Source organism: Bos indicus, chromosome 22 (assembly GCF_029378745.1).
Source record: "Bos indicus isolate NIAB-ARS_2022 breed Sahiwal x Tharparkar chromosome 22, NIAB-ARS_B.indTharparkar_mat_pri_1.0, whole genome shotgun sequence".
NCBI classification, from domain to species: Eukaryota; Metazoa; Chordata; class Mammalia; order Artiodactyla; family Bovidae; genus Bos; species Bos indicus.
Genome location: NC_091781.1, coordinates 49,936,319 through 49,948,966, shown reverse-complemented (window position 1 = coordinate 49,948,966; position 12,648 = coordinate 49,936,319). Strand labels below are relative to the sequence as shown.

Below are 12,648 nucleotides of genomic sequence, written 5' to 3'. Positions count from 1 at the left end.
CGTGTAGTCATTAACTCTGAAGCTGCCCGCACTGTGCTGTCCACCACGCAGGACCCGCATGTCTGCATTTTGCAGCAGGACGCTCACCACGGGAAGGGTGGTGGGTTTGGAAGAACTCGGGACCAGCCAAACCTCAGGCAGTGGGAGAAAAAGTAACTTTATGATTAAAGCAGAGTAGAGGGAACAGCTTAGCACTTAGCAGATGTTAGCCAGAATCTCCTTGGGGGCCGCCTCCCCCATCCCTGGACGGGTCTCCTGTGACCTCTGCGCAGACTCAGTGAGGTGTAGAACAGAGCCCTGGGCTGGCAACCTTAACCTTTTGGCATACTGACTTTTCCTGAGGCTGCTTTCATGTCAGGAGGATCAGGTGATCTCAGAGGGCCTCTGGTTTTAAAATGGTGTGTTTCTTCTGGCCTCTTTCACTCCCCAGGGGTGCTATGGGAAGTGGGGTATGTGCATGGGAGAAGTGACAATAAGCTACATATAACAAGAGGGGGACAGAGTCCTCCCTTCAGGACTGGAAAAATGGCAGCAGGAACAAGACGGTCAGGGGCAGGTGACTCCTGGCTTTATGGTGCTTCTTCAGGCCTAAGCTCAGGCCTGGGCTCCTGGCAGGTAGGGCCAGCCCAGCCGTGGTAACAACGGCAGCTGAAGGACTCCCAAGCTCCAGGGCTGCCATCTGGCTGCAGATGCAGAAAGACTTCTAGTTGTCCTGGGTTTTGCCAAGCACAACGGCCATGGCCATGGCACCGCTGGTGACTGCAGGCCACGGCTGCCCTGGTCACGTTGATCACATAGGGACCCAGGGTGCCCAGTAGGTAGTCATGGAGATGCCAGCACTCCTCCTGAGGACAAGGGAGGGACGTATCAATGCTCCTGTCCCATGGCCCTGCCATGGTCTTTCCCTGTCTCTGGGACCCCAGCATGGGCTGTGTGGCAGGCTGGAGGTGGGGCAATGATCACCTCAGAACTGGAGAAGCTCAGGTCCCCCCAGAGCACCACGCCGGCTGCCCCCAGTGCCGCACTCACACCAATGGTCTGCACAAGTTCATCCTGGGGGCAGAGAGCTGCTAAGCCAGGGCAGGAGTGCCCAGCTCCTTTATGGCCCTACCTCTGCCCTGGCTTAGCAGCTCTCTGCCCCCACTCCAGTGTTCTTGCCTGGAGAATCCCAGGGACTGGGGAGCTTGGTGGGCTGCCGTCTCTGGGGTCGCACAGAGTCGGACACAACTGAAGCGACTTAGCAGCAGCAGCTACCTTCAAGAACTTTCATGGCTCACTGCCATGATCTGATTCCACCTCTAGAGGAGGGCCCCTTGGCCCTGAGCCTCTTTGAGGGGCTTCTCAGCCCCTCCACTCAGAGAATGTCATGCCTCCCCATCAGACCTGTAGATTTCAGTTTCACTCACCAGGGACAGGAACCTCCCAGAGCTCCGGTGTGTGAGGCGGGCATAGGCCAGGACAGGCAGGGGATGTGGGTGCCCAGCAATGGCCACACGGAAGGCCTCCTCCAGGCGGTATCGGACAAATGCCTGGTGGTGAGCAGGTGGTAGCCTGGGTGGGAGGTATATGCTGGGGAAGAGGGCGCTGGAGGCGGCCCAGAGCCAATGCAGTTGGGTGTTGCGGGCCACGGCAGCAGCATGGCAGTGGCCCGTGTAATTGGAAGCCGTACCACGCCAGCCATTGCCACAGGCTGGGAAGCGATAGAAGCCCCAGAGCCCCTGGGGCTGCAGTGCCCGGCCGAGCCACAACGTGTCCTCCATCAGTGCACGGGCTGCCTGTTCGAAGCCAACACGGGCCTTGTGGAGCTGCTCCTGGGGATCCAGGTTGGGGAATACCCATTGTGCCCAAGCCCAGGAGGCAGCCCGATAGACTTGGCGGCGGCCCCAGTTCCCAGCCCAGAGTGGACACCACTCCTCCCAGTCCAGGACTGCCAGGCCAGCGAAGCCCGGCCACAGGCTGTGGCGGATCTGATGGGCAGCCCGTGCCAGGTGGCAGCCCAGAGGCACAGCCTGTGGGATGCCCCCATTGTGAACTGTGCCCCTTGGCCCAAGGTAGGGGTAGAAGCCGAGCCGGTTCTTGTAGAAGATGGTGACATTCTGGCCGTGGAAATGCTGGCCACGGTTGGCTGAGATGCCCAGGGCCTCGAGTGGCAGGGGCACGCCAAAGCGGTTCTTACAGCGTGCTGAAGGGACGTTCCACAGCACCGAGAAGGGGCGTGCAGGGGCCTGCAGCAAGGATCGGCCACACCCCAAGCACAGGGCCACCCCTAGCACCAGGGCCAGGCCTAGCTGCATGGTCATGCCCCAGGGATGGAAACCTGCAGGAGAGAAGGGGTGTGAGCTTAAGAGTCCATGGCCATGGCCACGCCTTCCCCACAGCAGACCAAGCTGGGAAGACTCCTCTAGCTCCTCCTCACAAGGAAGGGGGGTAAGGAAAGCAAGGTTCCTAAGGGGTCTCGTAGACCTCTCAGAGCAACCCCAGCCCAAGCTGGCCTGGGCATCTCCCTTCCCGTGTTGTCCATCTCTACCATGGCACTGCTGTGCCCTCTGACACCTCTCCCACCCTCAGCTCTCACAAGTCCCCTTTTTCCCTCTGCCCATTTTGTTTCCTGCCCCAAGAACACTCAACTTCCACTCTGCCTGACTTAATTTCTACTTAGCACTCAGGTCTCTGCTATGACATCATCTTCTGGCGCAAGTGCAGTGAGGACATTTGAGCTCCCACTGTCCCAGCAGAGGCCCTGTCACTCTACGCCTGCCCTATCCCTTGAGTTGACACCCTATCTGTCTAGTTCCTCCCTGCCTGTGTCCAGTCCAGGGTCTGTCACACAGCAGGTGCTTAGCGAACAGTGATGAGTGAAGGTGGAAAGAAACACCTTGACGCCTGAGGCAGGCAGAGTGAGAGAAGCAAGGGCTTGCCCTCCATCCATGGCCCTGAGGCCAAGGTGCACTAGGGGGCTCCTGCAGGGATAGGGGACCTAAGAAATGACTGGGAGGTGAGGGTGGGGGTCAACAAATACACTGTCACAGACACACCCAACAAGCCTTTATTCAGCCACACAGAGCTCTGAGCCACAGCCATGGTGCCATCTCCACTGGCACTCAGGAAACATGCCTCAGGAAGCTGCCCTCAGGGGCTAGAAGCTGAGGGATGGCCAGTGGGCTGAAGCTGCTACTGTTGTGGGCAGTCAACTGACCCAGAAAGACAGCATCTTGCCCTGGGAATAGCCTCAGATGTCTTTCTCCATCCAGAATATGGGGCGTCCTCTCAGGTCTTGGTATTGTGTCTCCAGGAGGCTTTGTGGAGGGGGCCCTGCTGGAGGTGGGGGTAAGGTGGTCAGGGGTTCAGGCAGGGGAGGGGGTGGCAGCGATGATGACCCCTTGGGGACTTTTGGGGCAGCTTGGGCAGTCAGGCTAGGGGTGACCTTGCAGGGTGACCGGGGAAAGGGGGCCCTGGGGAAGGCATTGAGCAGGGTGGCAGGCAGTCGCCGGCTGGTGAAGACCAGGCCCTGCACTGGCTCACCCAGCTGGTAGCCCAGATGGGCATAAAAGTGCAGCTGGTCATGGGTGGTGAGGTGTAGCCGGCGGAAGCCCCGGGCCCGAGCAAAGGCTTCGAGGCCCTCCATGAGACGGCGGCCAAAACCACGGCCCCTCAGTGCCCGGGCCACCACCACGGTCTCCACTAGAAGGCTCTGGGGCCGGTCCAGCACCCGGGACAGGCGGGCATGGCCCACTACAATGGGGGCTGCCTCTGGCATGGGTCGGGGGCTTAGCAGCATCAAGCAGAGAGGGAAGGCGTCTGAGGACTGGCCCAAGGAGTGGAGGCGGGAGGCGCGGCTGCGGGGCCACTGCTCGTTGATGAGGTCGGCACAGGCATCCAGGAGTTCGGGTCGGCAGTGCACAGGCTCCAAGGTCAGCTCAACCAGGTTGGGGACTGGGGTCTCCTCTGGCTGGCGTGCATGATCCAGGGTCAGCTGAGCTGAACCAGAACTGAGGGTCATCTCTGGATGGCATGTGGAAACCAGGGTCAGCTCAGCTAGCCTGGGGCTCAGGGTCAGCTCTGGCTGGTGTGTAGGATCCAGGGTCGGCTTGGCCAGGCTGGATCTCAGGGTCACCTCTGGCTGGCACGCAGGATCCAGAGTCAATTGGGCTGGATTGGTACTCAGGATCGGCCCCACCTGGTGCACAGTGTCTAGGCTATGGATCAGCGTGCCTCGGCCAGGGCTCAGAGTCAGTTCTTGCCTACATGTAGGATCCAGGCCCAGCTGAGTCAGGAGCCAGGGTCATCTCCTGGGGTACAGATGGCTCAGGGCCAGGCAGGGGATTAAGGCCACAGTCTCCAGGCTGTGGGATCTCCTCAGACCACAACATTGCTGCTCCTGTGGATAACAGCCATGCTGGGTTGTGCCAGAAGGGAGGATGGGGTTGGGGCAGGAGTGCCTGACAGAGTGCTAGGGAGGGCCATGCATCCTGGATCTCATCTGATGGCCCAGGTGACCTGGAGGATCCCATCCCTTATACTTGGAAGTGCTGATTCAGATGGAGCGCACAGGGGATGGGTCCAGGGTGCTCTGCCTTATACTGGATGGAGGCTGAGGGCTAAAGGCTAGGGCTGGGCCCAAGAACTCAAGAGGCCTGGCCCCAGCCTGCTCCGGCTACCACTCTGTCCTCCCCAGGACAGTAGATCCAGCCCTACACCATTGCAGCTGGCTAGCCATCAGACAGAACATGCAAACTAGATGCCACAACCCCCTGCTTTAACCTCAGGTTACCGTTGGAGAAAACACAGCTACCCCAGGAATTCCCCTCTCCCTACTCCCTACTCTAAGTCCTAGACTTTTTGAACATCTGGGCCATGCTGGCCACTTAGATCCTGGGTTGCCATTCACCCACCCATCAGGCTCAAATTTCCCCTCCCTGGACTGCTTTCCCTGCCTAGGGGACAGAGTCCATGGCTCCCTCCCCAAAACGGCCCAGCTTGGTACACTTTGATTGCATATGGACCCAACTGCCCCTCCGAAGTGGCCTGGCTCATACAGCAACGTGGCTCCTGCAAGCCTGGTTCCCCACAGGTCTGTTTCGTAGCCACTCTAGATAAGAACCACAGCTTCCTTCCTACACCCACAGGGATGTCTAACGGCTAGCAGATTGGGGGCTCAGACCTCCTGCCCCCAAACTCCATTGCTTGCCCATCCCACCTCAGGTTCTGCTGGCAGGAGGGTCTATGCTGGGGGATTTCTAGCGACAGGTGGCCTCTGGGCCCCATCTTTCTACTCACCTGCTTCAGAGGGGATGCGCTGGCTCCCTCCCCATCCCCACCTCCCCAGGAAGACCTTGTGAGCTTGAGGCCAATTTCACACTGGTCAGTTAACAGGCAGCCCCCTTCCCTCACACCCCTTCCGTCACATTCAGAGGGCTATAAGCCTCTCACCTGCATCAGCCACCTCCGCCAGCAGCTGCACCCCTGGACCTGGAGGGAGGAAGCCCCAGGATCCGCCCCCTGGGCCTGGAACCCCAGACTTCCCCCACAGACTTAACCCCTTGTATGCCGACCCCACCCACTATGGGGCGGGGCTCCCGGGTCCACCGACAGAGGCGGCAGTCTCTCTTGCCTCGATTTCCCTCTTCCTCCCAGTGGGTGACAAACCGTGGAGTCTGGGGGTGGGGGTTTCGGAACCTAGACTCTGGGCAGGTGTGGCTCGGCATGCTTTGGGAGGGAACGACAGACGCAAGAAGGGCGTGCGGGGCGGCTAGTCAACTTGAGAACTGTCCGCGCGGAGCGGACGGGGAGAGCGGGGGGACAGTGAAGACGAACGCCGCGCAGGGAACGGGGTAGTACTGACATGTTGTTGCCGGGCTCCGGGATGCTCCGCGTCCTCGCTTCTCCTGGATCGGTATCTCGTTGTCTCTGGCTCGGACCGCTCCGGCTCTCGGCGCTCACCCCCTAGCGGTAGGGCGGACGAACTGCAGCTCTCCCGGGCCGCGGCACACAGCCTAGTCCTTGGTCTTCCCGGCGGCCAGGCCCCGCCCCGGCCGCCATGTACCTCCGCCTAGGCCCCGCCCCTGGCCCGGCGGGTCGTAACACCGACCAGACGCAGACTGGGTCTTTACCCGGCCTCTAGCTCTGTTCCTCCCACCCTAGTTTATCCTGGCCTGGCTCCCAGTGAGCCTGACTCCATCTCGGGTTGGCTGGGCTTCCGTCCTCGCCCCGCCCCAGCCTGATAGGTCTCGCCCAAAGTTTAGTTTTGTCTGGGCTCACGCTATCCCTCCTGCACGGCGTGGAAAACAATCAAGTGGCGCTTCTACTTCAAATTTGGGCCCCACACTGGGAAGCAGCCGCCCTCGGACACACATCAGATCTGAGTGAGAGAAAAGAACTTTTCCTGTACCCTCTGGATACCAGCGCCTAGACGTTTTAGGCCCTCAACAAACAGCTTTTGAAGTTAGAATCCTCTGAATGGATTCAGAGTGCAGTGCAGAGCTGGTTACCATCGACTTAGCAGTAGGAGACAAAAGGTTGTACCTCTCTGGCCAGGCAGCCCGGGCTTGAATCTCAGCTGCTCTGTTTTCTGGCTGTGCAACCTTGGGGAAAGTGCTTACCCTCCCTGGGTGTGCCTCAGTTTCAATTAAGTTAGCCTACTTAAAATGCTTAGCACAGGACTTGGAAAGAGTAGATGCCCAGTGAATGTCAGTTTATTTATTTGTTATTTGTTTAACCGCACCGCTTAGCATGCGTGATCTTAGTCTCCGCCCGTGCCCCCTGCAGTGGAAGCTCCGTGTCTTAACCACTGGATGGCCAGGGAAGTCCCGAATGTCAGTGCTTGTGACTGCTTCTGTTTGAAGACTGACTCAGTGTCTCCAGAGGAAGTATTTTTGACTCTGTCGGCAGGATGCCTGACATGACTCCTGTGACTGGATGCCTAACCATGACTCCTGTGACTGCCTGGACTTGGGAAAGCCCTAGCCAGGCCCAGATTGCATCAGGTACTCAGTGTGTGCCCATGCCAATCAGCATATGCCCCACTGCTCACACCGTGTCCTTATGCAGCTATCTTGGTCTGTAAGCAGGTGTGCACACTGGTGTATGCTCATGACACTGGCTGAGTGGACTTCTGACTGTAACCATGACTCCTGTGACTGCCTGGACTTGGGAAAGCCCTACCTAGCCAGGCCCAGCTTGCATCAGGTACTCAGTGCGTGCCCATGCCAATCACCACATGCCCCACTGCTCACACCGTGTCCCCCTCCACCCACGGTAGCAGCGACATTCGAACTCCACTGCCATCCGCAACCGATCCTCGAGCGAGAGGGCACCTTGTAGGGTCAGGGGCCCACCACCAGGTGTAGGCTTGATGGAAAAACTGGTGGAGTTGAGGATGAGGCGGGCCTTGGGGTAACTGGGGCGCCGGGCACAACGGCCATGGCCGGAGCATAGGACCTGACTGCACAGACGAGCCCCGCTGGTCACATTCAGGATGGAGGGTCCCAGCGTCGTGTCCACATACTCCTTGATGGCCTGGCATGATTCCTAGGTGGGGAGGGGCGCATCAGGGACACCGTGGCCATGCATGGGTCCGCCTAGGACACTGAAGCACTCGCCTCCTGGCCAGCCAAGGCTGCAGGAGTAAAAGGTGGGCTGGGGTCTCCCCTGGCAGCCTGGCAGCCCCACCCCCACCCCCACCCTCACCCCCATCCTGGACCTGAGCTCACCTTGGTGCTTGTGTTCACCCAGCTCACCCAGAGCACCACTCCCGCTGCACCCTGGGCTGCACTCTCCCCCAGGCTGTGTTCCAGCTCCTCCTGAGAAAAGGACAGAATAGCTCCGAGGGGGCCTCCCTGGCTTCCCACAGCAGGCTGCTGTATCACTACTGGATGGGACAAATAATTCATAACCCCCAGCGGGGGCTGCTCTAGCCTTGGTGGCCAGAGGCAAGCCTGGCCTCCCTCTAGCTTGTGAGTGCCATGCAGGCAGGGACAATTTCTTTCTGAAGAACGTTGAATTGTCTGTGCCTAGCACAGAACTTGGCACACAGGAGGTGCTCAAAGAATGTGAAAGGGAATGGATGAAGGTGCCCCGAGGCTAAAGTGCCCCAGGGCTGTGTGGCCTCAGGTGCTGGACTAAGGCCTGGCAAGGTAGGTCCTGGGTGGGTGGGGTCACAGGAGACTCACCGCGGGCAGAAAGTGGTTAGTCATGTCGTAGAAGAGCTGCATGTAGGGCAGCACCGGCAGCTTGGGGTCCCCCGCACCCGCTGCCACACGGAATGCCTCAGCCACACGGTGCTGCACGAACATCTGTGTCTTCTTCGTGCCCTCCAGTGCTGCAGGCAGGTAGATGCTGGGGTAGAGGGCACGGCTCTGGCCCCACAGCCACCCGAGCTGGTCATTCTGGGCACAGATGTTTAGTGGACACTGGCCTGTATAGTTGGGACTTTTAAAGTCATAGTTGTAGCACTCAGGGAAATTATAGAAGCCCCAGAGGCCCTGAGGGCGCAGTGCTTGTCCCAGCTTGAGGGTGCCTGCCATCCACTCCTCTGCAGCCCCCTCGAACTGGTCCTGAGCTGCGGCCTCCACCCGAGGAGCTAGCCAGTCTGGGTGCTGCTTCTGTACCAATGCCCGTGAGCGCTGCCGGTAAATGTCCTTGGTGTCCCAGTTGAAGGCCCAGCGCGGGCGCCATGCCTCCCAGTCAATGACTGCCAGCCCTGAGAAGCGAGGCTCAGGCATGGCAGCCAGGATGTCCTGGAATGTGCGGGCCAGGTGGGCATTCAGGCTGGCATTCTGGGGCAGGCCACCAAACACAGGCTCCCCAGCAGATGTATAGTAAGGGTAGGTACCCAGCTGGGAGCTGTAGAAAATGGTCATGTTAGGGCCGCGGAAGGTCTGCCCCGGGTTGGTCACCACATCAAAGATACTGATGTCTACGTCCACGCCGTGTTTCTTCATACACCACTCGGTGTTGGCATTCCAGATGGTAGTGAAGGGCTGGTTGGGGACCACAGGGTCCCGGGAGCCTTGGGTCATGCTGAGCAAGTTCAGGAACAGGGTGCAGACAGGAAGCAAGTGGGCTGCCATAGCCCAGGGCAGGTGTAGGGAAACCTGGCCAGGGAAGGCAAAGCAGAGAGCAGGCCTTGAACTCTCTGATCCCTGAGGGCAGGCAGGACAAGTCCCTTATTAATCCACTTCTGCTCTGGCTTCAGGTAAGTATGGACCTGCAGGGCTCAGGGTGGTCAGAGGGCAAAGGAGAGGCATTGAGGGGAACAGAGCCACTAGAGGGCGCACTCGACTTGCCTCTTGGGCCGGCCTCGGTCCCCCTTACAGGTCTTGTATTGGCTTAAGCTCGCCCACCCCCACTTCCCCAGGGGTCATAGAAGCCATGACATCTGTCCTGAGAAGCCTGGCTGAGAGCCAGGCCCTCAGCCCCAAGGCTGGCCGACGGATGGAGGCAGGGGCTTCCCTGTCTCTTCCGCCAGGAATCCTGGCCAGCCATTGGAGAAGGGGACGCTCAGTGCCGCAGGAAAGGTCAACCCAGCCCTTCTGTACACCCTCGTCTGCCCACTTGTCCCTGCTGACCTCAAGGCTGAAAGGCCTCATTCTCCAAACTTCCTGACCCCAGGGCGAGGGCCTGTGCAGGCATCAGCAAGATTCTGTTCCTTAAGTCTGGCACCAGGCGCACCAACACTCTTGGAGGAAGAAAACTGCTGCTGGAAACGCTGAGCTTTTGTAGGGGGTCACTCCACCCAGTTTGGGGGCGGGCTGAGGGGCGGGCCCCGGGTGAGAGGGCTGGGCCAGACAGCTGAGCCACCCCTGCACGCCTAGCAAAAAAAAAAGAAAAAAAAAAAGCCCTGGGTAGGAGGTGGGACTGGGCCGGAAGTGGCCCCTCCCACTCTGTCAGCACTGGGGCTGGGCTTTGTGTGGCAGGACTGGGGTGGGTTTATTCGGGATGGGGTGCAAGCGGAGGCGGTGCGTGGGGTCTGTCTCGGTGGCAGAACCCACTGGGCAGGCTCGTCTGTAATACTGGAGTCTGGGTGCTTTCCCCACAGAGTTGAATTATGACATCTGTGGGCACTAGGCACTTTCACTTTTGTTGACGCCTTTCTTAAAAAAAAAAACATTTTAAGGGAATTCCCTGGTGGTCCAGTGGCTAAGACTCTGCCCTTCCAATGCAGGGGCAGGGGTTCAGATTAGGGAACTAAGCTCTCACAACCTTGTAGTAAAAAACAACTAAATTGGTATAAGGACAGTATAATCTAGACGGAATTCATTATATTAATGTATTTTTTCTTCTGATTACAATTCAAACATTTTTTGTGGGCCTGTATACATATTGTGGCCCTGTGCCTGCTGTGCCTAGTGGGTAAGTCGCCCCTGCTTTAGGGTCCTGTGTCTGAAGTCAGGGCTGCGCCGTCACCCTTAGTGTGCGTGCTGGCTCAGCGACTGTGCCTTGATGAGGCTCCAGTTAGTGACCATCTGGGCCTCTCCACAAACTCCAGGAGAGTGGGCATGTGCAAGTGTGGGACCCGGTGCCCAGGACCTGGTGTGTTTGAGACCCTGTTGTCTCATGACCACGCGACCCCATGCCTCTGTGGCCACGCGGAGGAGCACGAGGGTATCAGTGATGACACACTTGTTCTTTCCTTTGTGATTTCCCTTGTCTGCTGATTCAGATGCTAGTAACTGAGACCTTCGAGGTGCTCAGGCCCAGGCTTGCCTGCCCGACTTGGGTGAAGGAAGCATCACATCCCTGGTCCAGGGGAACGCGCTGCCTGGGTCTACAGCCCAGTCTGAACTTGAGCTTATGGCCCCCCAGCACAGTGGTTACTGCAACAGGGACACAGTTGGCTGCCGTCTGGACTGGTCCTCTAGGCTGGCTAGGATGAAGCGGGCAGGGCTGAAGGGGAGGAGGGCCCCAGTGTTGGGGGCTGTGAGCACACCAGCCAGACCCAAGCATGGGATCTAACGACGACGGTGGTAGCTGGGGACTGTTCAGAATGTAGGGTCCCTGAGGGATAAGCATTAGTATGAGAGAGCTTGGCACAACTCCCAAGGGCTGAGGGCACAGGAGACCATCAAGGTAGCCCCTGACCCCCTCTCCCCAAAGCTCCACCCTACCTCCTGAAACTGAGGTAACTCCTATATTACCCCCAGAAACCTGTGGCTGCAATCGGCACAATCCAGCCCACCAGCATTCTCTGGATTTGGGGGGATGGCTTCCCCAAGCTCTAACCACACCCTCCTCTTGCCTGCATGCTTCTCTGTGGAACATTCTCCACTATCCAGTGTCTGACTTGGTCTTAGCATCCACTGTGCATCTCCCTTTACACCATCATACCCCTGAATATATAGGCTTCCCCGGGGGCTCAGTGGTAAAGAATCAACGCAGTAGACAGGTTGGAAAGATCCCCTGGAGAAGTAAACGGCAACCCACTCCCATATTCTTGCCTGGGAAATCCTATGGACAGAGGGGCCTGGCAGGCTACAGTCCATGGCGTCACAAAAGGGCTGGATACAGCTCCGTGACCAAACAACTACCCCTGAGGATGGCTGTCTTTGTTGGTGTGGTTCCGGGGTGCACCTCGCCCAGCCCTGGCACGCGTGTGGCTCAGCGCCTTCACTGAACAGGTGGCAGTCACCGCCCTCAGACAAAATCAGGCCTGCTGCCACTCTAGAGCAGCCTGTGGCAGACCCCCAGACACACCCCCGCCTCTAATCCTGCAGCCCCCTTTGTGCTCTGTCTTCCTCCAGACTGCCCGTGCTTCGTTCCCAGCATCACTGTCCCACCTCATTCAAAACTCAGTGTAGAAAGCCCTTCCTCGAGGCTGCTTCCTGAGTCCCAGTGGTGGTGTCAAGACTTCCTGAGCAGGGGTGCCCTCCTCACCTCGTGGCAGTTTTCTGAGTCTGTCTCCCCAGAGTCGGTGTCAGCTGAGGGCAGGGGCTCAGTCCTCACTGATATGGATGGGAGGAATCCAGGTGTGGGTCCAGGGCTGGAGGGAGGGGCAGCGCCCCACCCAGGGTAACTCACAACAGAAGCAGAGGAAGTGAAGCAGGTCTGACTGCTCCAGCCGCTCCTTCTCTCCCCTGGGACAGCTGGGGAAAAGCTATGCTCTCTCATGGCCAGGCCAGAGCTGCCTATTGAGGATAGCCCCCCACTCACCCCATCATACATCTTTGCAGTGGAACAGGGAGTGGGCCTCATGATTCAGATCCCAGTGCCCTGTTGGCCTTCCCCTGACCGTACCCGGTGGAGGACTCTGACCCAGATGGGGAGAGGTGCGTGTGGCTGAAGTCCACTGCCCTTGAGAACAGGGAGTGGAGGAGACGCCCTTGCCTTTGAGAATAGCAGGGAGGAGCGATCTGGCTACCTGCCCGGCCAGGGAAGATCAAACATCCATTTCCCACTTTCTCCCTGGGTGGGCGAGGCGAGGAGACTGGCACCAGCCCAGCTGGGGATACGGCACCATTTAGGAGCAGCACAAGGGCCCTGCCCACAGAAGGCTGGACCCAGTCGCTTTCCAGTCAATGTGGAGAACGTCAGGTCCTTGCTATTGGGGTAGAAAGGGACTCCCTCCGCTCCCAGTGGCCAGTGCCCTGGCAGGACAGCTAGAGCAGGCAGCTCGGGCCTGCAGATCCCAGTGAACGTGTGTTATAGATGAGA

General features: G+C 58.9%; 3 protein-coding genes across 7 annotated transcripts; all 3 read right to left on the bottom strand.

Annotated features, from left to right (window-relative positions):
- Positions 1 to 138: 138 nt before the first annotated feature.
- On the bottom strand, positions 139 to 5,964 carry HYAL3 (hyaluronidase 3). Of its 3 annotated transcripts, none has more exons than XM_019984406.2 (4): positions 5,843 to 5,964; positions 1,407 to 2,317; positions 964 to 1,053; positions 139 to 845 (listed from the first exon to the last, which is right to left on the bottom strand). In XM_019984406.2, the coding sequence occupies exons 2-4, from the start codon at positions 2,298 to 2,300 to the stop codon at positions 570 to 572; spliced, it is 1,260 nt and encodes a 419-aa protein (XP_019839965.2). In that variant the 5' UTR covers positions 2,301 to 2,317; positions 5,843 to 5,964; the 3' UTR covers positions 139 to 569. The 3 variants fall into 3 exon arrangements, with proteins under 3 accessions (XP_019839965.2, XP_070632778.1, XP_070632779.1); XM_070776677.1 differs by having other exon boundaries at positions 5,431 to 5,843; XM_070776678.1 differs by lacking the exon at positions 964 to 1,053 and having other exon boundaries at positions 5,431 to 5,843.
- NAA80 (N-alpha-acetyltransferase 80, NatH catalytic subunit) lies at positions 3,029 to 7,125 on the bottom strand. The gene is made up of 3 exons (XM_019984409.2): positions 7,117 to 7,125; positions 5,843 to 6,049; positions 3,029 to 4,177 (listed from the first exon to the last, which is right to left on the bottom strand). Exons 1-3 carry the CDS (start codon positions 7,123 to 7,125, stop codon positions 3,230 to 3,232), a joined length of 1,164 nt encoding a protein of 387 aa, XP_019839968.2. The 3' UTR covers positions 3,029 to 3,229.
- HYAL1 (hyaluronidase 1) lies at positions 3,029 to 12,619 on the bottom strand. 3 transcript variants are annotated; one of them, XM_019984399.2, is made up of 5 exons: positions 9,567 to 12,619; positions 8,169 to 9,092; positions 7,710 to 7,799; positions 5,843 to 7,527; positions 3,029 to 3,312 (listed from the first exon to the last, which is right to left on the bottom strand). In XM_019984399.2, exons 1-4 carry the CDS (start codon positions 9,585 to 9,587, stop codon positions 7,210 to 7,212), a joined length of 1,353 nt encoding a protein of 450 aa, XP_019839958.2. In that variant the 5' UTR covers positions 9,588 to 12,619; the 3' UTR covers positions 3,029 to 3,312; positions 5,843 to 7,209. The 3 variants fall into 3 exon arrangements, with proteins under 3 accessions (XP_019839958.2, XP_070632771.1, XP_019839959.2); XM_019984400.2 differs by lacking the exon at positions 3,029 to 3,312 and having other exon boundaries at positions 7,386 to 7,615; XM_070776670.1 differs by lacking the exons at positions 3,029 to 3,312; positions 7,710 to 7,799 and having other exon boundaries at positions 6,675 to 7,527.
- Positions 12,620 to 12,648: the final 29 nt, after the last annotated feature.